At 41.9% G+C, this 26754-nt stretch overlaps 1 protein-coding gene across 2 annotated transcripts in view; it reads left to right on the top strand.

Annotated features, from left to right (window-relative positions):
• The first annotated feature begins 10 nt into the window (after positions 1-10).
• The window catches only part of ITGA9 (integrin subunit alpha 9), a 213139-nt gene continuing 186395 nt past the window's right edge, over positions 11-26754 (top strand). The window contains exons 1-7 of one of the 2 annotated variants that reach the window (XM_015619749.3): positions 11-270; positions 8388-8515; positions 9741-9847; positions 15649-15772; positions 21797-21864; positions 24088-24217; positions 25764-25849. In XM_015619749.3, the coding sequence (XP_015475235.1) occupies positions 104-270; positions 8388-8515; positions 9741-9847; positions 15649-15772; positions 21797-21864; positions 24088-24217; positions 25764-25849 (810 nt within the window). In that variant the 5' untranslated portion in view covers positions 11-103. Of the gene's footprint in view, positions 271-4845; positions 4997-8387; positions 8516-9740; positions 9848-15648; positions 15773-21796; positions 21865-24087; positions 24218-25763; positions 25850-26754 lie in introns of those variants that run through there. The other variant, XM_015619751.3, reaches the window with a different exon arrangement.

The following is a 26754-nucleotide window of genomic DNA, read 5'->3' as shown; positions in this document are numbered from 1 at the left end:
GACCCGCCGCCTTGGAGTCGGCGCCGGGGCCAGCGTGGGCTCGGCGGGCCGGAGTTCAGCGCTTAGCGGCGCCGTTACGGGCGGCTGTCTCGGGACTCGCAGGATGCCGGAGGCGCGGCAGCGCGGAGCGCGGGTGCTGTGGACGCTGCTGTGGGTGGCCGCGGTGCGCTCCTACAACGTGGACGTGGGGCGGCCCGTGGTGTTCCGGGGTCCCAATGGCTCCTTCTTCGGGTACTCGGTGCTGCAGCACTACCACGACAGCACGCGGTGGTGAGTAGCACGGCGTCGGCGCGGGTGGCGGCGGGGATGCGGCCGGGCGGTCCTTGCCGGGATATCCATCCATCCGTCCGTCCGTCCATCCGCCTGGCAGCCACATCTCCCGCAGCGGGGCGGCAGGACCCGGGCCCCATAGCAAGGGCAGCCAAGGGGCGCCTCCGCCCTGGCTGCGGGGCCTCTCCCCGCGCTCCGTCCACCTCTTCGTGTGGGTGCCTTGGAGTCAGAGTTGCGGGCTCCGCGCCCCTTGTGCGCGGGGGATTTCCCTGGTGTGAGCAGGGAGGCATTTTTAACACGGAGATGGATGTCCTTTCCATTAGGTCGGCATTGTGACCTAATTGTCCTCAAGCGCCGGCCGGCCCGCGGCCGATGTCTCGGCGCTGTGCTCGGTCCCCCTTCCTAAAGGGAAATATTTAGCAGCTCATTGTCTGGACGGGGTACGAAAAAGTGCACGGGGTATGAAAGACGACGACTTTTGCCGTGTTGATGGGAAATGTTTCCAATAGCGGTAAACTCCAGCGGGAGCAGCGCTCTCAGCGCCCACGGAGCTGAACTCTCCGCACTCTGCCTGGCGAGGGACAAAATGCCTTCGGAGGCTGAAGAGACGCTTCCAAGTCGAAGAGGAAATGTCTGTGTAACTTTAAAGAAAATAAATAAAAAAGAAGGCCGAAGATAGAAAGAAAGTTTATCTACGTCCAAAAATTTGTAAAACTGGCAAGCTTCTTGTTTTCCCGTTGATTGAAAAGAGCTTTGGACCATAGACTATTTGTTGTCTGGGTTAAAGGCTCTTTGTTAGAATTAAAAGTGATTTGTCTTAATTGGACCTAGCTGGTGTCATCTGGTATACTTCTAATGTGAGTAGGAGCCACTGATGCCAATAAGTGTCCACAGAGCATGCCTTTATCTTTTTATACTTACATATTCAGCTATTGATGTTGGAACTTTGGTGCACTGTGCTTTAAATAAATGTATTCATTCTGGCATACAGTTCTTTAAAAATGAATTTCTTTCATACTCTTTAGTTCACAAGTAGTTCTATGCTCTTCCTTTCTCCACAGTGGCTTTCATGAAGCATTCATTTTAAGGACTTACAAGAAGACTTTATAGAGGAAAAGCACCCTGAGGAAAGAAAAGATCTCAGTTTAAAGCAGTGCTTAACTTTGGTCAGGAGTCAATGAAGAGTGTAAAGGCTGAAAGGAACTTGTATTCAGCACAGGTTCCTAGGGATTTGCAGTGGTGTGAATGAAATGCTGATCTAGTGAAGTGTGATGGGACAAAAGTATTAGAATTTGTTGCTTCTTATGTAAGTATCTGTCATTCTGATTGATAATATGAATTATCTTCAGATAGCACCTGCTGGTGTGGTATTTTTGAAAGGGAAGGTGGACTAGGGAGTTTTGTAGATAATCCCTACTTTGTTTAGAAACATGCTGGACTTTAAGTGTTGCGCATCTGCCTGAAGGCAGGGATCTGTTAGAAGTCTGGTGCTCAAAATTAAAATCTCCAGTTATGTAAACCCCGTGTTTTTTTGAAAATGGAGCTGATTCATGGTGCCTTTGCCATGGCTTCCATAAGGAAAAAAGAAACAACAAAAAAAACCCAACCAACATCTAAGATCATTAAATGTTTTTAAATAAAAAAAGTTGTTCGGCTTAACACCCAGAAGGGTTAATGGCAGCTTAATATGGGCAGCATCACGAAGGTCAGAAATCATGAGGGTGGGATTGTCACCACTGCTGGGAAAGCTCCTCTTTTCATTGTGAGACCAGGAAGTTTGCTTTCATGGGTACTTCAAAATCCTGTTCCCCCCAGACACTGGGTTGACAAGTTGGGAGAAAAGTATTTTTACACTCTCCTTGATTCTAGTGTGCTATGTGCAGTTGTGCTCGTAATGCGTGTGTGCATCCTAAAGGTCAATAATAAATGTCTCCTAAAAGTATATGCAGCCTTCTTCCAGTTTTCTGAAGAAGCTCCTCTTAAAAGTCAGGGTTATTGTCTGGTTTTGTCAAGTTTTTTTCTTTCTTGTGACTTTTATGTACCCAAGGAAGAGCTATGATTTCAGTTTTCTCATGTCCATTGGGTCTGTACACTGCAGTGGGATCTAGTTAAAATAATTTATCTTCAGACAGTGGTATTTTGGGCATTGAAGGCTTGTCTGATGAGTTTAGCACTATGTGAGCCTGCAAAAATATGATTGATCATATCTGAGACTGACAGGGCTCCTGCCCATCTAAAATTGTTTAATATGTTAATATGCTCTCAAGTATTTGGAAGTATTCAGGGAACTCTTACTCTTTATTGCTTGTGGGCCTGATAGTCACCTAATGTACTTCTGATCATGAGAGCTGTGGTTTTTTTGGTAGTCTTGGCCGTGTACTGGTGTGTGTGAACATATTTGTGTGTGTGTGTGTGTGTGTGTGTGTATATATATACACAGATAGTCACCAATTCATATTAAGATGGTATTTCTCATAGCCACACCTTCCAAGTTTCAACTCTTTGTTTTCCAAGATGACAAAGGCACCTGTCTGTATTTCCTATCTTAGGCTTGTAAGTTTCCAGTATAGTGCTTCAGGGTTTGGTGATTCTTTCAGGCATTATAGGAGCCAAATATTCATGTAGAATGAAAAGGAGGGGTGGGATATTTAGTATCAAATCTTAGATAAATGTGAATAGTCAGGCTGTGGCACACAGCAATTATAATGGAATATGGGCATTCAGCCAGCACAACAATAGTGGAGCAAGTCAGTGCCTTTGACATTTTCTGCAATAGTTGTTTGCCATAATGGTTCCATTGAGCTGTTTTTGCGAATTTTCTTGTCTCAAGAAAGGTATCTCAACACAGATGTGCCGAAGTTACTGTATTTCTGACAGTGTCTGCTTTACCTTCCTTAAATGGGTTTTATAGCTGTAAATCTTGTCAGGTTTACTCAGTTATCCATCAGTAACATTTCCAGGAAGAAAACAGGTGGCTGGTTCCATTTGGAGCAGGGACAAGCTGAAGTGCTTCTGCTCTCTAGATGTAATCTTGAAATTTGGAGTAAGGACTCAAAAAACAACCAAGAAATGACCTCAGGCAGTTAAAAAAAAAAATAAATTCCCCAAATAAAAGGTGTTAGTAATTTGAAATCTTTGATTGCTCTTTTTAAAAAATTAATAAGATGTTACTTTAATCTCTCTCTTCCCTTTCCCTCCTTATGACCCTTCTTGCTGACACCCTCAAATCTCTCAGCAAGTCCAGGGTGACCATTTCATCTTGTCTGGCAAAACTATCTGGCATGAAAAAGTAATGAAGTCAGTTTAGTTGCATGGTGTCCTGCTGCAAGTTTTACAATAAAGAATGAGTCTGGTTTCTCTGCTGTTGCATCATTCCATCATCCCTGCTCCTCTGGTTTGCACTGCTGCTGAAGTAATGAAGGTTGATCTGCATCTTGGGCTGATCTACATGTGCTGTTAGCACATCATGTGAGAAGGAAGGCAGTCCAAAACTGGATGGAATAAACTTTCTAATGCAATTTGAAAGATTAGAAAGCAGGTATTCTTTATGTGTGCAGGACATGCAGCTGATCTCTCCTTTGTTCTGCATATGTTGTGACACTTTACAGCAAGGTACTTAACCTAATCAGATATATTCATTAAAACGTGTTTCTTATCTAATACATAAACATCACTTTCCTAGAACTATTTTCCATGCATCTGCCTCCTTCTGAAAGTCCTTTTATGGTTCTGGAGGTTTATTAAGAGGGGTCTCTGGTTGTATGCACTGAATGATTCAATATTAAATGTGACCTTTCCTTGAACTTTTTATTTGGGCACGCACTATTGCTTCTTGTTACATAAGTTGCCCAAACAAACAATGTAGGCCTCTTTATCTGTTTCTCCACTGATTCCAGTCACATTTATCATCCCCTGTGTATACCTTTATATCCTTTCTTCTGTTTTTTTGCCAGCTTAGTCTTTAAGCTCTATTCAGCAACTTAATGGGAGCTGAAAATTTTTATTCTCTGTTATTTATCAAAGGTGTGGTAACAGACTGATGCAGTGGGGACTGGGTGTTGTGTGTATAATCTAAGCAGTGATAGTGTAGATCCTGCCATGGAATTTCAAGGAACCTGAGTTTGCTGTCATTGGTCATGGATCATCCAGCCCTCCTGCTTCTTGCTCTGCGTGTAATGGATGAAATTACATTACTTTTATTTCAAGTAACGGGGGATTTTTTTTGCAAGTAACAAAGACCTTTCTAAAGGGGAGAAGCTCAGCTGGGATATGATGGTAGGCACCCTTCTCTGGTATTGCTTTTGAAATGAGCTGTGGTATGTGAGGATATTTAAAGACTTTTTTCCCCTGCCACTTAACATTGCAGTGAGGTGAGGTACCTACAGTCCTCAGTCTTTAAACTGTGATTGTCTTATCACTGCTGACGTGCTGTAGGCCAATGTTTAATGTGCTTGACATCTCTCCAGCCATTGGTCAGCTCTGCACTTTTGCTCACCGTTCCTTCTGTTAAATGCAACACTTAATTTCCAAATCTGTATGTCCTGAGAGTCGATCACCAGGGATCATTACTATTCTTCAGGAAATAATTTTAAGGAGCTGTGAATTTCTCTGTGGCCAAGAAAGCTTCTGTCATCCAATAAAATTGTCTTCTGTGACTCCTTCAGTGGGATGGCCGTGCAGCTGCGTAGTTTTCTCAATACAGATGAAGATGTTTGTCCGTGATTGTGTGAGTATGAATGCAAGAAGAGAAAGTTAAGTGGCATTTCTGCTTACTGCTCAAACTTAAACCCCAATACTTTTTTTCACAGAGCAGTGGAATGAGGCTGTTGCTTACAGATTTCTGTACACCTCAAGGAAAATGGCTAAAATGGCTCCAAACTCCCCTCTTCCTGTTCTTGGTTCTCTTCTTTCCTGTATAGAAAGCAACCTCTTTGCCTTGATGGGTTTTCCCCTTCAAGGGATCTTCATGAAGCTACTCACTAATATTCTAGGGGCTTCATTCCCATGGAATAGTATGGTTGTGGTGAGAACCTGCACTCATCAATAATCTCTGCAAAGAGTGTTACTCACATAGTAAGCCTTTTGGCAAAAGGCTGGAGAACTGCTGGTGCTTGCTTGCTGACAGCCCAAGTAGTCATGGAGTAGCACTGGGAATCTGTACTGCAAAAAAAAGTAATTTTAAACAAGTGCTGGTTAAACTGTTTGGAATATGTTAGAAAGTTGTACTTCTAGCTGTATTTATATCTTCTGTATTTATGCCAGGCAAGACTCCACAGCACTGAAATGAGAGAAGAGTCTATTAGCTTCTAAGACTTTGTTTTGAAATGTATTTCTGATTTGATATAGTAACAGAGACACGTTCTCTGATTGCAGTGCTGTTTCATAGGCATTGCAAAAGATTTCAAATGCATTTTAAATATGTAGAGATACAAACCAAGTATTTTTTTGCTGTAGGAGTCCCAAAGTATTTTGATGGAGAAGAATCATTTATCAAGGTCTGCTGAAAAATCCCATGGTAGTTAAAAGGGTGACTTCCCTACAACAGTTAAGGCATTACACAGAGAAGCTGGTGGAAGAGTAAGCAAGTCTTTTTGTTGGCAAAGGAAATACTTTGCTTTGAATAAAATTAAAGTAATTGGTATGTAACAAATACCAACCAAAAAGTGTGTGAGCCAACAGAAAACCTCCTGTTTCCCTGAAGTAACCATCTTAGGGCATGAGTGAGCACAGATCATATCAGATAAAACAGGAGCTCTGCAAAGGTTTCAGCTGCAGAGTTTTAGGTGCAAGAGTGAAAGAATGAGACAAGATCCTATGACATAGTGTGTGCTGTATATGAAATATCAAATTTGAATGCATGGGCATTCAGGACAATCCAAAACAGATTTGTCATTGGCACACATTGCTATCTGCTTCTTTTTGTTCGGTCCGCCTGAAGAAATGGCAATGAACATTTTCTTTTTGAAAGGTATAATTGCTCAAGACAGCAATATTATCTGTGCCAGTAGCTTACTCAAATTGTTAATTATCAAATTTTCCCTTTCATCTTTTTAAAGAGAGATAAAAATCTTTGTAATTTAGGCTCCATTGTCTCTGTCCTCCATGTTGCAACCCAAGGTATCTTGTACACTAGTTGCTACATCATATTTGCATTTCTTAGGTTAGGGCAGAAGCTCTTTTAAACTGGAGTTCAGTGTGACCTGTGTTGTCTTATTTCTATAACAGGTCATAGAAACATGGTGTTTCCTTTTGCAGTTTGAACCTATAACTCTTTAAGCTAGTAATGTTTATTTTTGTTGGACCATGTGAATGTCAATAAGTGAATGTTTTGCATTCATTGCCTGTGTAAATTAAATGACTGGCATTTGACTTTATATCTGCTGCCTGTCTAGTAGGATTTCCATTTAGAGTTATTTTTCAAGCTCCTTTGCACTTGCTGCCCAAGTGTGCAGCCTTTGTAGGTTTTAGCACTTCAAATATTTTTGGCATTAATTCTCCTCACTTGTGAAAGCATGATGTGTGTTGTAGAGTGCAGGAGTGCAATTCCATCAGAATTCTCTAAATGAAACCATTTAGCCTATAAAACCTCAGAGAAAATGGTCACTTAACACAGGGCTTTCTCATATTTTTGTAAATGTATCAAGTGCCATGGGGCAGTTTTGTTGCATCCAACATCCAGGGCAGTGTGTCAGGAGTGGAGATGTGTTCCTGCTGTGTATAGATGAGGCAGGAGAGGCTCTTCTGGATGACTCAGATTGACCCTGCAGAAGTGCACACCTTGTGCCTTCAGTCTCCCTGTGTGTACTGGGATGGTGATGATGAGTGGTGATTTGAATGGAACTTCAGGTTGGAGGGTAAGGGAAAAGTTGTTTTGAACAGGGAAAGCGTCCATTTTGGGGTTGGTGCTGAGCTGCCCATCTGTGTATGGGAGAGTTGTGTATGCAGACTAACTTTGCACCAGTAGCTGTTGAGTGGCTAAGCCAAGAGCAGTGTCTCCTTGGTTAGACGCTGCCTTCCAGGTAGCAGCCTGGGTCTGCACAGGGAACTTCTGGAGCCTTAGCCTTTTAGAGATGGTCACCCTTAGTTCTAGCTCTGGGCTTAACTTCAGTGAGGATTTTTTTACATTCAGAATCTGTCATGTGTGACAGGACAAGAGAATTGCAGAACTGCTACTTAACTACCTGGTGTTCCTCCAGCACAACCCTCCTCAGAGCTGGCCTCCTCCTGCTTAAGCCACCTCTTCCTCATCTGCCCAGGTCTGGGGTCAGAACCTCTTGAGAAAAATTGTCCTTTTAATGAGGAGACAGCGAAAGGACTCCTTTAATACTTGTGCTTCCCCTGTAATCCTCCTCAAAAAGCATTCCTTAGGGCATGAGTAGATAGAAGCTGGGTTGTTAAGAGTTTAACTAGATCCTAACACAAGTGATTAAAAAGTGCTGACCGTCTTTCTTTTGAGGGTGACCCTATGATCAGAGCAGGCCATTGGTGCTCCCAGAAACACTAGATCTCATGTGGGATAAATAGTCCAGGTAGTCTTCACAGACTTAAGGGTAAATGTTGGTTGATAGCAATTTATTGTGGAAGAAATTTACTTGTTTTGGTGGTTTCATTTTTTGCGGTTGTTTTTTAAAGATGTAATTATATAAAATGTTCTGTGAATGGGGTGTCTCCACTTCCTAAACAAGCTTACAGATCTTGGGTGGGCTGGCTGGCAAGAATGCAGCCAGCAGGAGGTTCAGATTTTGTCTGCTTGTGGATGTATCAGTTCTGGATTGATAGAGATGTAGCTAAAACTGAGGAAAAATGGATGCAGATGCTGTTGTACATTCTTATGCTTTCCTAAATGCTTTTGGGAAGTGTGTGGTGAGGGTGTGTCACTTTAAATGTGGTACAATCCTAATGGAAATTTAATTTGTTAAAAATATTTTTGCTTTCACTGTGGAGAAATGCCTTTATTGTGTGTGGCATTTTCAGTTTGTGAAAACTGAAAACTGTGTTTTACAAGGTTGCTGAGAAAAGTGCTTTTGCTGGTGAAGCTCTGGCAATGTGAGCCTTTGTTAGTTTTTTTCCCTTTCCTCCTGAAATTAATCACTTGTTGCTTTGCTTTTGGTTTCCAGGGTCTTGGTTGGTGCTCCCAAGGCAGAATCTAAATACAGCACCTCTGTTCAGTCCCCAGGAGCAGTGTTTAAATGTCGAGTTCATACCAACCCTGACAGAAGATGCACAGAACTGGATATGGGGAGAGGTGGGTAGTTGTGATGTTGGGAGAGCAGGAGGCAACCAAAAAAAACCCAAACTACATGGCTAGCAGTCCTTCTGCCAACTTCAAATTGGCCCTGAAATATTGAGAGGAAGCCATCAGCCTTTCCTGATGGATTTTGAACATTATTAGCAAAAGTGTTGTATTCTCTTCAGCATTACAAAATAACATCCCACTGGTGTTGGCCTCCTCCCAGTGGTGCTGCATGCTCTTTCAAGGGAGTAACCAGATAAATGTTGTTGTTTTTTTTTTTTCCTGCTAAGTTTCTGTCTTTTTTTCACCTGTTTCAGTGTGACTTTTCAGCATGTTGGTGACTATGAAAGTGTTTTGGAGTGCTACTGCCTGCTCTAGGCAGTGCTGAAGTAAGAGTACATGGGATGACCCTGGGCAATGCAATGATGGGCTCATGATATGTGGTGTTATTAGTAATGTGGCGATCTATGGGTTCCCTCATAATGCAGCAAATAATTTCTTGAGTTTATTTTTTATACTTAAATGGTCTCAGTGAGACCACTTGCATGCTATTGCATGGGATCAGGGCTGACTTAAATTACTCTGGCCAACTGTCTGAGTCAGGGGAAGGTGGAGGCCTAAAGTAAAACTGATCTAAAACTTTCTGCTGGATAATGATGGTAAAGATTGAAACATCTTAATATTTTGGTTTTCTTGGTGACAGGTTGCTTTCTCTGCCTATAAAAAAAAGAAGCATTGTTCATCTTTCCATACTTATACTAAGTAGAATTTCTGTTTATGAAGCTTACATGTGTTCAAACTGTTTTGGCTAAGTGGTTTGTCCTCTACCAGATTTTAAATTGTCATGGATTCATGAGTGCTGCCTGACAAGACTACAGATTTCAGCCTCATTTTTCTCCCTGATCTCATTTTCAAGATTGCATTCAGGAAGCAATCTGATACCTTTCTTACTGACTTTTGATGGTTTGGTGGCTCATTTAAATAGAGCTGTGGACAGTGTGATAGCTGTTGGCTGTTGGGAACAGGGTCTGTCCTGTTTATGTGTGTGGTGCCACTTAAGAGTGAGAGCATTGGCCCAGTTAATGCATTCAAGAACTAATAAGTAATCAGGATGCAGGGGGGAAAGAAAAGCATTGCCAAATGTTTGATGGGCAATCTCTTTTTCTTTCAGGGTTCTTTGGTAGGTATTTAAAACTCATGTCTCCTTGCCTTGCTGCCTTTCCCTTTTTTTCTGTAGGCAATTCTCGGGGCATGCTCTGTGGAAAGACCTGTAAAGAAGACAGAGACGATGAATGGATGGGTGTGAGCCTAGCTAGACAGCCAAAGGCTGGTGGAAGTGTGCTGGTAAGTCATGCTATTCTTTGATCTTGTTAAAAATGTAGCTGCTTCCTGACTAAGCACATCAGGATTGTGTTTGGCAGTGACTAACAGAGTCCAGGGTAAGAGGCAGCAGATCCTGTAGTCCCTTTCTTCGAGAAGTGAGCCCCAGCCTGAAGATGTGATTTATAGAGGGAGGGTTACAAGCCATCACACCTGACTTGCATCAGCCAAGGACCCTCCTAAATCTGAAGGTTCATATTATTTGAACTGAATAGATAAAATTTGTCTGGGAGGTATTCTACTAATTTGTTGTTTTTGTAGTTTGCCTGTGTTTATGTAGGAAATACGAATGCAGACATTTTCCTTGAGCATATGAATTGCGTCTCAGCAGTTAAAAGGAAAAATGTAAATTGTTCTTTGTGGCCATATTTTTCATTTATTTATATTAATTTCCTATTAACAAGGTAGAAGAGTTGCAAGTAGAGATGTCTTAACTGTGTTTGGATTGACTTCTTGTCTTCAGTGTGGTTACTGTGCACATAGACAGGACTAGGAGAGCAGATGTGATCCTTAGGATGCGCAGTATTTTTTTGCAAAACTTTTCCTGTGATATTGTAAAGAGTCCTGGGCAAAAAGCCTTTCTAGAATGCATGGGTATTTTACATTATGATCAATAATTGCCTGTATATACATCCATGGTTGGGTTCTGAGTGAGTGTGCCTGCAGGGATGTTAACAGAAATAAAAAGAAATTTTCAGCAAAATATTGTGCATATTATATGTGGCAGGCAAATGTCAAGGCTGTACCAAGGTAACCCTGACAGCAGTCTAATTCTAAACAGCACTGTTTGTGAGTAGGAAACTTTCAATAGGCCCCACCTTCCTAGTGGTACAGAGACTGCCCTTGTATTTATCATCAAAAAGTCAAAAAGCTGCTAGTGAGAAAAATCTTGTGCAGTGATTACTGTACCAATCACCTGTAAAAGGCAAGAGTACAAACCTGCTTCCCTCAAAGACTTTTTTTAATATGTGCTTACAGTCCAGGTGCTTATGCCCCAAATCTTTGTGCACCGACTTCCCTGTGGGAGAGCAGGTAAATTTGATACTTTTCTGTCACAGTACTGTGATAGTTTTTTTCCCTTATCTCTCTTGGTTTATACCTTGTTACTGCGATAGGGGCTACCTTTGTTTTTCTTGGATATTTTAAATGTGTTCAGGACTAGAGGAGGAGGAGGGGAGAAAGAGAGGCATAAATAAAATAAACTGTAAACATGTACAACAGAGGACAAAATTAAAGCATTCATGCTAGTGCAAACGATTAATATTTTCAAGGTGTCTCCTGAGCTGTATGTGTGCCCAGTTGTGTGTGACAACTGAGGAGTAACTTGCATTGATCAGAATAACACTACCCTTGAGAGACAGCTAGTCTCTTTCATTGTCCAATCATTGGCTGAAATTGACAAATTCATCCTAATTAGTTTTTAGAAGGTTGTTCATACATTTTTATTTTTTTTTTTAGGCAACTCTAAATTTCTTGTCAAAATTGTATCTTAAGAGTAGTGGGTTTGTGTATTTTGGTTCAAAGGAAAACAGGTCGTAGCTGATGCTTAGGGGTCATCTCCTTAGACAGAAGCAGTAATTGAAGAGAATGATGCTGGTGGGGCAAAAAGCCAAGCAGCTGCCAAGCTGGGTGCTGGCTGCCTGAATGGGGGCTACAAGGGTGAGAGACATGGGTGGTTTTGGATTAGGGCTGAGGGGATGGAAATTTTCTACATAAAGCAGGTTAAAAGTGAAGTGTAGTTGATGTAAAAGACACAGCTGATGGTATGCTTATTTCAGTGCATCTTAAGCTGGTGAAATGTCTCCACAAGTGACACTGATTTAAAACAATCCTAATCCAGCCATTTGACAAGATTGTTGTCCCTCACCAAACAGATCATGTCTAGATGCTGGAGAATATTTAATTGTATAATTCTCATTACTATTTATCACCAAAGTCTTAAACTACTAATTATATATCTGTGTGCATCTGTGTTTAAACAGAGCCTGAAATGAATGTATATAGATTCCTTTGTGTAAGGAAATTACCTGGATGTTTCAGGTCATTGTTACTCTCTGTTTTGAGAACTTTTTACTGAAAACCATTTGTGATTTTCCCACAGATGCTTTTCAATACATGTACTCTTCTAGTTTTAAAGATTAGTGTTTCTTTAAAATGTAGCTTTTCTCTGAAGCCTATTTGAAAAACTGGTGTTCTGATAAGGTGTGTCTGAATATGTGTTCATTGCTGTATTAGCTGATTTATTTATTTTTGAATTGCTAGATAACACAAGTGTGTTTCTTTAGTTAGGAGTGTATAGGCTCTATGTTGTCAGACATTACAGCTCTATTTACTGCATCTCTTCCAGGGATACCTTTAAGTCAGAGTAATAGCTTTCTGGTTAGTAGCCCTGGATGGATGTCTTGGGGTTTTTTTTCCATAAACAAGTATAGTTGCCTATGTGAAATATTCATGCTCTTGACATCCTGTGTTAGATTAGCTAGTCCCACAGTTTAACTGTGGGTTGTATTAAGATGTTGTTGCCTTTGCTTTGTAGCTGCTTAGTGGCCTCATTGTTTTTTCTTTTCAGCCTTCCCCAGTTGCCTGATAAGAGTACCAGCTTCAATAGCAGGTGCAGTAGGGAAGGTGAGGAGTGTGCCAGAGGGCTTTAGCTGATGCTTGGTAAAATGCGGACTGTGTTTGAGCCCATATTTTGCCAGGATGTTACTAAACCAGATTTTGGTGTTGGTGTGATGGGTTAAATACTAAAGCATCAAACAGTGAGGATAAAAACAAATATAGGAGTAAGATTAAATAAGAAAGCTTCTTGCCCTTGGATACCAGGGATGTGCATTGTGATTTGGAGATAAACCACGTCCTATAGTCCTGCTCTTCCTAAATACCTGCCACTTCTGTCATTGTGGTGCTTTTCCTGTGGAACAAAGCCCATGGTTTGAACAATATGCAGAAGAGCCAAGTGTCAGCAGTTCTGAAATGACCTATTCATTATATTGCAGCAATGCAGTGTCAGACAGCAGCAATCTTTCTTTGTTCAGAAACATTTTATTTTGCTTCAAGGGTTTGCATAATTTCTCTCCTGTTCTGTGGTAGAGCTGGAACCTGTACCTCAGCAGCAGTTGCTGAGCACCAAAGTATGCTGATGGTTTCCTTATTGCACAGGGATCTTCCTATAACTTGCATATAAAATAGGGTGCATAGGCTGTCAGTTGTTTGCAATTGCCTCAAATACAGGTGACTCACTGCTGTTCCAAAAACCTCTTCAGACCTGTGCAGTTGCTTCTAGAGAAGGAAGCCTATAGCCACATCACCTTGCCCTGGGAACATTGAATGATACAGTGATAGTGAACTGTACTCAATGTTAAATGCTTTTGGGAAGACAGAAAAACCAAAATCGGATGTGTTGTGGCAGGGAGACAAATGCGCTGGTTGTCTGACAGCAGAGAAATTAGTTTTGAGGAGGAAAAGGAGCTGCTGGACTCCTGTCCATTGTGAAAATGTCAAATTCTGTAGCTGTGGCACAGGGAAGTCTGAGGAGGCACTGATTCATGTGACCAAGGAGAGTTCATCCCTTGAAAGTTTGCAGACTAATCCAGACAGTGGTGAACTATAGTGTGCTTGAATACACATTGTGATGAAAATACTGAAAAGTGTTCATTAAGCCGAGATTTAACAGATTGGTTTAAGTGTGCCCAGAATTGCTAGACTGAGCCCATAGCCTCTGGTTGATTTTGAACACACTTCTTTCCCAGCAGCAGCTTTTTCTCTCCTTATGTTGTTTTATATTTTTTGGCCTCTGCACTTCGCTCCTGAGCAAAGCCACCTGCTTGTGATGAAATGCTGCTGCTCTGCCTGACTCCATTGTTTGTACTCCTCTGAGAGAGATTATGTATCTTGCAGTTTCTGAAATATAAAATATCAAGGAATTTACAATACCACTATCCTTTAACTCTTGAACTGTTTCCATTTGAATTTATATCCAGAGTTGAGATTGACTTGATTGTCCCTGTAATGGTATATGTTTTTATGGCATTGTCTTTGCAAGAGCTGTGCACATGTATATTTGTGCTCATAGCACAGATCTATCAGGAGAGAAACTATTTCCTGGTTTTGCTGAAAATGAGCATTTCACATGTTGGTTGTCTCTTGCTGTTGAATTTTGAATGAGTAGTGTGTGGGGATGGAAATCATAACTGAGCCTCCTTAAGGTGCATGCTGGAGTCTCCAAGGCTGTTCTTTATTGTACATCTCATGTGCATTTTGCTGTGGAGTGCCCTCAGAAGGATCCTTTGCATCACAGGTGGCAGCCTGCAGCATGCAGTGTGGTGTAAAACTTTCTGCAGCCCCCAGAGCCCCTCACTGTCCCTCTGTGATAGTTGTATGTGGAAATATGTGCCTCTCCTTGAGAACAGGAAATTAGGAAAGCATAAATATCAAACTCCAAATGTAGCACTGCTAACAGTAAAGCAGGTTTTGCACAACTGATTTTGCTCTTTGAGAGTAGTATTACCTATGTATGTCTTTCTGGACATAAGTATATTGAAATCTATTGATTTCTTCAATAGATTGAAGAATCTATTCTTCAGTAGTTGGTACACTTTCCATTTTATTTAGTGGTGAGGTGACACAGCTGTGCCTGCTTTATGAGTGGATGTTACTTTTAACAATGTTGAGATGCTCCGATGGGCAGCTCTGAGTTGCTGAGGCAGAAAAGTGGGGTAGCACACAGAAATGGAAGACAGAGGGTGTCTCTTCGGGGGAGGATGGGGTCAAATGTGGCATTTGTGAAGGAGGTTGATGCAAAGTCTCCAGAAAAAGCTGAAGACATGTGGAGGAGATGATTTGTAGTGTAGGCTTGCTCTGTTGACATGGGGTTAAGCTTTAAATGATATGAATTTGCACATCTACAGTGACTTCAGTGTAGACTCAGACCAGCTGGAGATATGGTCTGGCATGTGCGATGTTCAAAGCCCTTGCTGTTTCACATTTCCTTTTCTTTTATTCCAAGTAAATCCTCAGCAGAAGCCAGCCTGTGGTTTGGCTGGCAGCAATGCAGTGTTAGTTTTTGGAACAAATGGGTTCTGAGAAGGTGTGAACCAGGCTCTACATTGCTTGCATGTGTGCCTGTGCATGGCAGTTGTAGCAAGCAAGTGTCCTGGTGGGTCCTGCTTTTCAGGATGATCTCATTCTTCACTATATAGCTCTGCAGCTTGTCTGCACCTTGGCTAATGCTGACACTCTTGTTGCTACAAAGTCCTTGGCGATTTCAATTCAATTCACTCCTAGTAAGCAAGGCTCAGCACATCTGCCACCAGAAGACACAGCTGCCTTTCCCAGTGGAAGCCAACCTTTGACTCACACATGCATTATTTGGTGGTTTAGCTTTCTAAGTATTCTCAGTGTCTTTATTCCTGTTCTTCACCTTTTGCTGGGTTGTGTTAGTGCATCTTTAGTTGGAAAAACTTTGCTGTCTGCAAGGATTCATGCAGAGATTTTGAAATTTCCAGAATAGGCTCTGGGACCTTTTGTTTTCCTAGTTTTATAGATGTGAAGGCTGAGATCTGAGCTGCCAAGTCAGACAATGTCCTGAGCTGCAGAAGCTAACAATGAGAAGGTACTTTAGCTAGAAACAGTGGAATTTAAGGAAAGTACAATGGATTTGTGGGGTGAAGGTGATACTGAGTGGTCCTGTTCATGCATGCTCTGCCTTGGTCAGAGTGATCTCCTGTGACTCTGCACCAATAACCCTCATTATATGATCTGTTTAGGCATGTGCTCACCGCTGGAAAAACATCTACTATGAGACAGAGTACATCTTGCCCCATGGTTTCTGCAACATCATTCCTCCTGACCTGCAGTCCAAAGGGAGGAAGCTCTTGCCCTGCTATGAAGGTAAGGGGTCAGACCAGGAGTGGAACTTATAATGTCCCTTGCTATGCTTTACTACTAGAGTAACCTCTGCTACTGATTTGGTGGGGTTTTTTTTGTTTGTTTTTTTGGGTTTTTTTGTAACATGTGGCTGCCTTGCGGCACAGCTGTGGTGGCAATTAGGTTTTGGATGAAGTTGGGAGAGTAGCACTGTGACTGGGTTCTGTAGCTGGTAAAGTGTGTGGTTGCACTTTACTGGAGGAATAACAAGTTTCTCAATTGTGGTTTGAGGCAGCAGCTCTCCCCTTAGGTAAATAATGAGAAGATACTGATATGATCTTACGGCCTCTTATGCTTCACTGTGACATGGGATAAAAATCCTGAATTATGTTGCAATCATGAACCAATTTGCCTGTCTTACGGAAACACTTTCATTTTTATATTGTCATTTATCAGAGGACTGGGATAAGATGTAGGACAGGGAGAAGGGTTACTTTCCTCACTTTGGGGTACTTCTGCAACAATTTATATTAAATTGCTTCAGTGTTAAGGTCTGGGTTTCAGGTGGATGCAGAGGGAGGGCTCCAGCTCTGAGCTGTGGGTGGCTGTGCCTTTTGGTTCTGCACAAAATCCCATGTGCCATCATTTTAATTTCTCGTTCTCTAGTGCATGTGAGACTTTTATATCATGTTTCCATTTTTTAAAGACTTTAGAATACAGTCTGTCCTTGGCCAAGAGCAATTAACTAAACTAGAGGCACAGGTGTATTGTTAGGTAGAAGATATGGTATCTTCTAAGATTCCTGGCCTTGAGAGGAACATTTTGGGGAAAGCACCCTTGCTTCCTCCTTTCTTTCACTTCATCACTGTAGGAGCTTGAGGAGGTGGGGGAGTTCGGAGGTAAAAACACAGCAGGGTTTGTTGTGGCAAGATCTCTGATTTCACTTATTTGTTTTTAACCATTTGCCCTCCTGTCCATAGCTGGCAGCAGCCAGTGGCAGGCTTGCTGCTGGCATCAGTAAGTTGGAGGGGGATAAAGCAGTAAGTGTCCTGGTAAGTTTCTCTGTTGCTGTCGAGTGGCCAGGTCCTAGCTCGGTGGCCTGTGAAGCCAGGTCTGTGATAGAACTGTGTCTGTTTCATGTTCACCCACCTCTTCTGAGGTGGCTCTGGGCTTTGCTTAGGAGTCTGCCATTGGAAACCCACATACCTTTTGGAGATGGCATGCTCTTGTGCATTGAGTGTTTCCCTGCCTGGGAACTGGTCATTATTTGCTATGTGAGAAGTTTTGAGGGACTTGTGCCAACCATGCTGGCTGCTGTGCTGCAGAGTACGTATAAGCTATGTAAGCCTTCCTGTTGTGAGTTCTGTCTTACTGCATTTGTCCTCCCCTGCCTCACTGCCTTCCTTCTTACTGTCAGCAAATCAGGATGAGGCCTCACACTGATTTAATACACTGAAAATCATCTGATATTAACTTTATGGACAATGTGCACATGCAGGAATGCCAATGGGGCTCCTTCTGAGCCTTTGTTACTGTTCCTGCACTGCCTGAAGCAATGGTGGGGATGTGGTTTCTGGAAGAGAAGAATCACTTGTGTTTATCTATGCGTCATGTTTTTGGAGTAAAACTGCTGTTAATCTGACAGGATATTTGCCAGGAATTGCTAAAAAATAGAAATGTGTGGGCCTAAGACACGTAGAGCAGCCAGTGGAAAGTTGGCAGGGTTGATGCAGTACTATGCTGGCTTAATTTCACTGCGTGGTAAAGTGAAAATTGAAAGTTTGGGAGGACTGATTTCCACCCAGCCCCCTCAACCCATCAGACATGAAATCACAGTGTCACAAGGAATGCCTGCATTTGTTTGCTCCTGATTCTTTAAATTTCAGTAAAACAAGCTCCGAGAGAGAGCTGTGATGTGTCACACAGAGGAGTTCATTGTTTAAGGTTTGCTGTGAAATAAGTTTGCAGTCATCCTTGTAACTTTTTTCCTTCACTTTCTGGAAGGAGTAGAATAACTTTCCTCCACTGACACTGATGAATGCCCAGCTCAAAGCATCGAGTCTGAAGTGCTCCTACACTGAGAGACTCTGTGGCCATTGCTGGGAGGCTACCAGACCTGTGGCTGCAAACCCTGCTCTAGGACACATGCCTTTGCCTGACAAGATTCCAGTGTCTCAGCCTTCTCTATATCTCTCCAGGTGCAAATGGGGTAGACAGTAGGGTGCCTGCTTCCAGAAGCCCTGTTTTTAGTGCAGCTAAGGTGAAAAACTTCAACTGGTGAAGGGTGGAGGCCAGCTGAGTGCAAATCAGTGTCCATCTGTGGAGGAAATAGAAATTTCCTGACTACATGGCACTGGTGCAACAACATAGTAGTCTCAATCCATTTTATTGTTGCCTGGCTTCCCTGAAAGGGCTGACAGAAATCTGGAATTAGAGATAATTAGAAAACAGCAGCAAACTTAATAGTTAAATACAATCTCTCTGAGTGGAAGTAATCTGGTTTAGATGAGCTGGATGTCCTTTGTGGCGTAGCTGATGTACGGGGCCACAGTTTTCCAGGCAATACTTTCAATTGGTTATTTTTCCCGTAGTTTTAATGGCTTTCTAAAATAGGGAGCTGCCTCTTCGTTTTCCCAATGCATTCTCTTTGCAAAGAAGGGTGGTTGTGGGTACTGGGAGAGGCAGTCCAGCTGATAAGAGGAGCCGGAATGGTTTCCTACTCCTCTGTAGTAAGAATTGATGGTGGAAGTGGGGAAGACTGATGGTCCCTTTGGTAAGTAAGTAAGGGGGGGTCAGCACATGCTCATATTCCTTGCCTCCAAAAGAAAAAGTAATTTTTCCCATAGGTCCAAACCACTTTTGGTTTTCTGTGAGCCATCAAAACATCCCTGCTTTGTGGTGGAAACTCAGTATCACAATGCTAGGTCAGAAAGATTACTACTGTTTCTTCCTAGAGTAGTGGAACTCTGTAAGATAGGAAACAAAAAGCTTTCAGCACATGGGATAGTTTACATTTTTGAGGATGATAGATTATTTTATTGCATTCTGTAGCTTAGTTTGTTATGGCATTGAAATTTGCTTAGAGACTGGCAGAGAGTTTTGTTCAAAGAAAAGGTTCAGGTTCATTTACCCTCAGAATTGTCACACTTCAAAGCTTATTCTTCTTGCTTGTGTGTTGTTTTATGCAATTACTCCTTCCTCGATCTCATTTCTCTTGAAACCTGAGATCATCCTGGCTACAAACCACTACCATCTTCTCTTTTTTCTTGTATGCATATTATTCATGGCACATCTTTGAAGTTGCACAGGCTGCAACCTCCTCCAGACTCATCCTTATAGTGCTGCTTTGCTGTCAGCTGTTGCTGCAGTAGTTTCACAGCCTGCAGTCTCTGGAATCAGGAAAGCACAGCAGCCGGCAGGCAGACAAGAAAGAATAAAGAGGTGTAGAAACAACAAATATGTCCTTGACTGCAGCTACTGCCTGGAGCTATGTGGAAACAAATGAATCTAACATCATCCAAAGGTTGTTATTCAGGTGTACAAGAACTGTGTGCTGATACAATAACTGCACAATTTCCATTGAGTTGGTTGCTTTACTTGCTGGATGGCTATGTTGTATGAGTGACAGGTGTCACTGCTGTGCACTGAAGTGGAGGTGAAGTAGGAGCAGTCTTGGTTTTTGCCCCTTTTGGGCTCATCCATAGCTTGGGAGAGGCAGTCTGCTCTAGGGACCAGACAGAAGTCTGATGCAAGGATGGGTGGCACCCCTTGGCCACAGGTGCATGGGTGAAAAGGAATCTACCTTGAGTGTGGAGGCAGGTGTACATCACTGCAGATGGGAGTTAGGAGAGCAGACAAAGAGGGGTAGTTTTGTGCTGAAAGGGTTAGGTGGAAATCCAGGAGCCCAGTGTATGTACTGGACTGCTGACTCTATGGGGAGGACTACATCTGTCCTGATTCCGCTTGAAATGTGGTGTGCTGATCTCTCTTCTGTGTCACTCGAGCTTTAATTTCTCAAACAGCCCCAATGTCTGAGGTGTTTGGGCCTCTGTTTATTTCCACTTGTGAGATATCATGGTCTTGGCAATGAAGACTGAAGCAAAGAGAGCCTGAAGACAGTAAGAAAGCAAATATCACCCCAGACTTCAAAACAGGCAGCCAAAGAAGCCATTCAGTATTTCAGCCTTCTCTGCAGTTTCTGTTGCAAGGGGTCCCTGTTTCCATTCAGCAGTGGGCCCTACATTTTCCTTAGTATCCTTTTGTTGCTGATGTATCTGAAGAAGCCCTTCTTGTTAGCCTTGATATCCTTCACCAGATTTAATTCCAAATAGGCTTTGACCTTCCTCGTTGCATCATGCAAGGATGGGGATCCTGCTATAGCAAATGCAGGACTTTTAGGATATGTATGGAATTATTTTTCAGGAAATGCTGGAGGGGGGAATCTCTTCTCCTTGGCTCTCTTAATAATAAAAAAAAGTTCACATTGATAAAGAATTATTTTTCCCCAGGCAAATACTGCCTGGGGAATCTGTATATGGAGAGTTAACAATACAGAACCCCAACACTTGTTGAATAGCTATGGGCTAATATGGGCTTCAGTTCTCAGTGGAATTGTCATGCATTGCCACTAGGATACCCAGCTGTGCTTCTGATCTGCTGGCATGCATATCTGCTTTGGCTGGACCCTGCCTTGGCCAAGGATATTGGGCATTTGGACTGTATCGAGTCTCTATTCTGCATGGTCTCTCCAACTGAACCTCTGTGCAACTGGTATGACCTCCACAAATGTCTGAAATTCTCAACACCTCTATGATGTTAGGAAGAGACTATATGTAATACAAAAGAGAATGGTGTGTGTGTGTGTACACATATGTCTTCATAAAATATTTTGAAAGAAGGCGGTAGTTTTTACAGTTAATTCTTTCTGATCTTCAATAAGACAAAATGCAACTCCAAAGGAACTTGCTTGGTTCCAGAGGCAGTTTGCTCATTGATTTAATGGTATTTTTTATCATTTAGCAATGAGTTAATGGGGCTTAAAATTAAAAAAAAAAATCACAATTATCAGGTCATATGGTAAATTGTTTTTGAACATGAATTACTGTAATATGCAGGAAGTAGTGATAGTTTGGTAGATATTTGAAAATAATACTCTGGAAAAAAAATGCAAAGGCTCTGATCCAGCTGTAAGTTTCAAATACTTCCAAGATGAAAATACTTGAATTAGGGCAGGGTGGAAAGTGATCTTCTTTTTTTCCTCTTTTTCCTGCTCCCCACCCTGAACTTAATGTGTTCCTAGAAATATTTTTTTCTTCATCATCAAAAAGATACAGTAAAAATTCCTCCAGTTTAACAGGGCAAATGACTGCTATGTAAAATCCATAAACAAAAGGTGTAGAGTGCTGGTTGGGTTCCCTCTGAACGGGGAGCTCTGAGACCGTGGCCATGAAAAGCAGCAGATCTAAACATTGTGCAAATGAGACTGTTGTCTGATCATGTAGAAGCACATGGCTTTTCCTTAGTTACTGTCTTCTTCCTGGAGCTTGTGTCCTGAAGCACCCTCACCAGAAATGTTTCTGGGGACTTTGGTGACTGTCATTGTAGGGGAAGATGACTTTATTTCTCTGAGGTAGTAATGGGCCTGAGAGCTAAACTTCCTAGTGCAGAGTCCATAGCACACAGGCATGTGCGTCACTTTTTGCTCCCCTCTTCCCAGCTGTGGTGATCTGCCACAGATGGAAGCCTCTTCTAATGCACATTTACTGGAGCAGTGCTGCTGCTCTCTTCATGCTACTGTGGTACTGCTTGTTTAGCATCTCTGTAGGAGCACTTTGGCCTCTCTCCCCAGCTGGCTCCTTGCGATACTCCCTGATGTGGGTGAGTGTGCTGCATGGTGCACGTTAGTGGCTGATCCACTGATAAAACCCAGGAGCCTTGCATGCTGGTGTCTCTCCAGGCTGTGTGAGTAGCAATGCAGGTGGCTCAGGTGAAGCATGTGTGCTGTGCCAGGGATGACCACAGTTTGTTTTCTTCCCTTCTTCCATCCAGAGTACAAGAAGAAGTATGGGGAGGAGCATGGTTCATGCCAGGCAGGGATCGCAGGCTTCTTCACTGAGGTGAGCTGGGGCACGTGCATGGAAGGGTTGGGGTTGGTAAGTGGCACTCCTGTTGCATGCCCCAGGAGGAGATTCCCAAGCATGGCTTGGACAGTGGGTTGAGCACTGAGAATGGTCTCTTTCTGCCAGCAAACACCCTCCTGCCTTGTCCAGTTTCCCAAGTGTCTGTTTCTTGCACAGTGACTGCGCAGTGGTTCATGCATAAGTGTATGTGTCTCTCAAGGTCTGTGGACAAGTATAAGTGAATTGACTCTGGAAATGTCTCCAGGGAATAGCCATATTATGTACATCCCAAAACTTGCATGGAGGTATTTATTTCTGTCATTAGCTCTTTACTGCAGGTGATTGTAAAACAGTCTCCTGAATAATTTTGTTTTTGTATGTGTACATGTGCACGAATATAATGCACATATATACACATACATACAGAAGATAAACACTTTTTCAGTTCTGCTACAGTTCTTTGTTGCAGAAATATGGAGAAAAAATAGTGTGGTAGAATATACGCACCACAGTTCTAAATAGTTTATATAATAATTCTAAATACTAATACTTTTCCTGGACAGAAGTCTATCAGCCATGTTTCAGTTTTGTCAAGAATTAATTTGTTCCCTCATGCATGGATTATTTTTTTTTGTTAGTGTTTCTGGGTTGTGGCTTTTTTGCTTGTTTGTTTTGATTTTATTTAAAAATTTTTACGAACACATACCCACTCCTAATTACATATATGTACTGATCTACAGAATGTATTGTCCAGACTGATACAACTAGAATAAAGGTTTCCTCTTTCAGAAATTGCCTTCTGCCATTTCAGTAAACTGGGATGGCAGGAAATGTTGCCACAAAGGCACGTCTGATAACTGGATGTTCAGCCAGCAGCAGCTGTTTCCTGACTTGCCAGCTCTCCCAAGCCTGTTTCTGTTCCCAGGCTTAAATTCTCCTTTGCTACCCTAGTTCAAAAGATACCTTTGAACTTTTATCACTTCAGCCTGATGGCAGCAGAAAATGCAGATAAGTGGCTTTTTGGGTCAAACAGGCAGTCCTCTATCATATATTCAGTGCTGTGGATTGTAGTTGTTCCTGTCAGTATGTGACCTGACAGGTATGGCCCATAATGAGGAAAAAGCTATTTATATGCACATCCTGCTCTTTGGTTGGTTTTGCAGTCCTGTCCCTATAGTTTTATTAGGAGAATTCCTTGTTTTACATCTCCCCCCAAATGGAGCTGGTCACCTGAAGAGGACTTGGATATAATGACAATTTCCCACAAGGATGGGGTCCACCCATGACTTTGCATTGAATGGAGATATGAGGAAAGCAGCTGTTCATATGTCTTTTTGGGGGATGGAGAACTTCCTGAGCTTAATCTCCTCAGGCTTAATTTAGTCCATTGCTGGAGGTATTTAAAACCACATCCAGGAGCAAGGATGCTGGATGGTTTGGGACAATGTTTTGTGAATTTCTCTTGAATGTAAAAGTACCTTGGATTTTAACTCAAAAAGATTATCTATGACCATCTATGCCTTTGAATGTTGGATCAAGCTGTGCCTGATTTCTATGGTCTTTTAAAATGCTCAGTGACTCCAGTTGTCTGTAATGATTCCAAGCCACTTTATGATTCTATGATGACTCTAAAGACAGGTTGTCTCTCAAAGACCAGAGTGTATCTGATAACAGAGCTGGGCAAAATGTTCCACCTAGGACATAATACACATCCTGCTTGCTGAGTGCATGGCAGCTGTTTAGCTTCATAGTTGTAAAATCAAAATCCTTTATGCTGTTTCCATCATGTTTGGTTAGTATAGCATGTCAGCCAGCACTCAGCATCTGGTCTTGAGTGATGGGTTCTGGGTGGGCTGGAGTACTGCTGTCCCTGGGTCTTCTGAAGGATGTTTGGGAAAGGCAGCAAATGGAGAGATTTTTTTGAGAACTATGTTAGCAGGGATAAGCTTGATGGTTAGTAAGGTTGAGGAAAGTCTTCTGTTGCAGCAGAAGAGCTGAGCAGAAGTGGAGCATAAAAGTGTGTTGTATATGCAGCGACCTCCTTGTTTGGGAGTAAGGAAGGACACTGTCCAAATTCACACAGAGGGGAGGTTTTTACAGATGGACTTATTGGTGTTTTAAGTAAATATCCTGTCCCTTCTCCATTAATGTGGAAAGTTTTGATTGTTATTTTTTCCTCCTACCCTTTTCCCAACACACTTCTGTTTTTTCCTGTTGTAGGAATTGGTCATCATGGGGGCACCAGGATCTTATTATTGGACAGGAACTGTCAAAGTACTGAATCTCACTGACAACACATATTACAAGCTGAATGATGATGCTGTGATAGCCAGGAGGTACACATACCTTGGTAAGCAGCTCTCCAGTGCTCACTGTGAATAGGAAAGTGCCCAACAATATTTCAAGGCTTTGATGCTATGAAGTTGATACTGTTTTTTTTCTTTTTTTTTTTTATGGTGATGAAGAGTATTTTTATAAAAAGTCCAAAAGGAAGAGTATTTGAATTAAAGTGATACTTATCTGGAAGCAAAGAAGCATTCAAAATACTCAGTTTTTCTCTCCTTGTTCTAACACCCTCCCCCCCTTCTTTGCTGTAATTTTTTTTTTTTTTTTTACTAATATAGAAGAGGCATTTTAACTGAATAGCACATTGGATTCTGGTGGGCTTCTTAACTTTCCTGCCTTTGCCCTGTAATGGGCAAGTTATTAGTCACCAGTTAAACCACGTCTACTTACATGCGTTTTCAAAATGGGTACAACAGCTGACTACAGAATTTGTATTGCAGATGCATTTTTTTCAGCTAGAATAACACTATCTAAATATGTCATTGGCAACTGAAGGAAGGTGTGAAAGGTTTGGTTTTAGGTACATCTTTAACTCAATTGGTTTTACTTGCTCAAAAACCAGGTAATGTCCCTAAAATGCTAAATTTAAAGGCTTCCACCTAATCTGAAGTGCTTGAGACTGTTCAGACCTAGAAGGCATTTCAGCAGTTTGATACAGTTTGGCTAAAGTCTTGCACTGACCTCTCATTTTCCTCTTAACCTTTAATATTTAAAAAACCCATCATTTTGGAGATACTGCTTGGTGATAGATAAATGAAGAGTAAATGTTTACCTGTTTACAGACACAAATTGTTTTGCCACTGATAAACTTGAATTATGGGGTTTGTCATGTTGATTAGAGCCTCATAATTCGTAGCAAAAGAGCAAATACAAAAGAGCTTTAGAATGAAAGCTACTCTACTCAACCTTAGTTATTATATATTAATGTATCAAATAAAAAGGAGTCTTTGATCTTTTTCTTTCAAATGCACACTTTTTTTCTTCGATGTATCATCCCATTTTTCTTCTTGGCTAGGCAAAAGTCTTTTTAAGCTATTGACTTTTTTGACCTCTTTGCCTGCTATCCTCTTCTGTTTCCCTCGACCAAAAAGGAACATGATTTTCCAAGCTTTCCTGGGCAGTGATTTTAGCCAAAGGAGGACACTTTTGTCTGATCCAAGTGGGACTGTTGCTCTTGGACATGGTACTTTCTCTGTGGTCATATGATTGCTTTTCTCTGTTTATGTTTTTTCCTGTTTTACTGCTTCCCTCTCTTGACTTGCAGTTGGCAAACTGCTCCCAGTATGAGCTCCTCGTGTCCCTTGGTCATCTCCACTCACATGGCTTTCTTCTCTCAGCTTTTGGAAGGGTACTGGAGGGTGCACTCTCACTTCCCATCCCCATGAACTTTCGAACAGAATATTGGTGCATCCCAAGCAGAAGGGTTGTTGAACTCTTAAGTGCAGCCCAGGAGCAGTGAAGCCTGTTCTGTCTGGCTGGTCTCTTTCTCAGGCTGTCATGGTTGATTATTTATTTGATTGATTGATTGATTGATTTCCTTTACCACTCAGGCTATGCAGTGACAGCAGGTCATTTCTCTCAGCCGACTACCACTGACATTGTAGGAGGAGCTCCCCAGGATGGAGGCATCGGAAAGGTGTGGTTCTTTATCAAACAGTAGTGTGGTTGGATGCAACAGTGCATGAAAAGCAATACTGATGTGGTTCTAACATTTATGAGTAGTCAAGAGGGTTTTTTTGTCTGCAGGGTAGTTTTGAACATTGAGCAGGGGAGAGGTGAGGTAGTTTGGTGAAGTTGTCAAATTTTCTCAACCTGTCCCTCCTGATGCCTTGCACCCTTCTTCCCTCTTCCCTCTCTTTCCCACCCAATCTTTACAATGCCCATTTTAATGAGAGACAGACCAGATCTTCCACACTGCTTTTGTTTAGGATTTGTGACATTTAGATGTTCCTTAAAACTTTGCTAGAAATGTAAATACTGTAAAATGTAAAAGAGAAATTGTCTTCTGCTTCTTTTATTCACACAGTTGACTATTTCAGTATTTACTTCAAGATGTCTCTAAGAGAATGAGATTAGGTGATTTGATGCCACTTTTTTTATAAACTTCATAATACATTGATGTTTAGTGTATTAGAGTCTGGGTTTTTGATAGCTGTACTTAGAAATCTCGGTGATAGTCTCTTAAGAAGGAAGGAAACTTAAAAGATCTTCCTGTAGGCATATGTAGGTTCAATGTCCCAAAAATGTAAACAAGTGAATGGCAAGATGGAAATGGCTAGTGAGTTAGGCAAGCCTGGCTCTTCTGTGTTGAGTATCCATGTGCTGTTGGAGAAACTGGTTGAGGGTGACCTCTTATAATCTTCTAGATCAAAGGTGGAAAAAGTGGGAGCAGAGAGAATGGAGGGAAGGAATGTAAAGGATCTGCATTTTGTCTTTTCAAAACACAATCCTTTTGGGACCTGCTGTCACTACTTGCTTGAATAGAGATGTCCTGCAGCCCCCTTCCATCTTCCTCCCTTTCATGCTCTATAGTGACATGAG

The sequence above is a fragment of the Parus major genome, chromosome 2 (assembly GCF_001522545.3).
Source record: "Parus major isolate Abel chromosome 2, Parus_major1.1, whole genome shotgun sequence".
Classification (NCBI taxonomy): domain Eukaryota; kingdom Metazoa; phylum Chordata; class Aves; order Passeriformes; family Paridae; genus Parus; species Parus major.
This window is presented reverse-complemented; position numbering and strand designations above follow the sequence as displayed.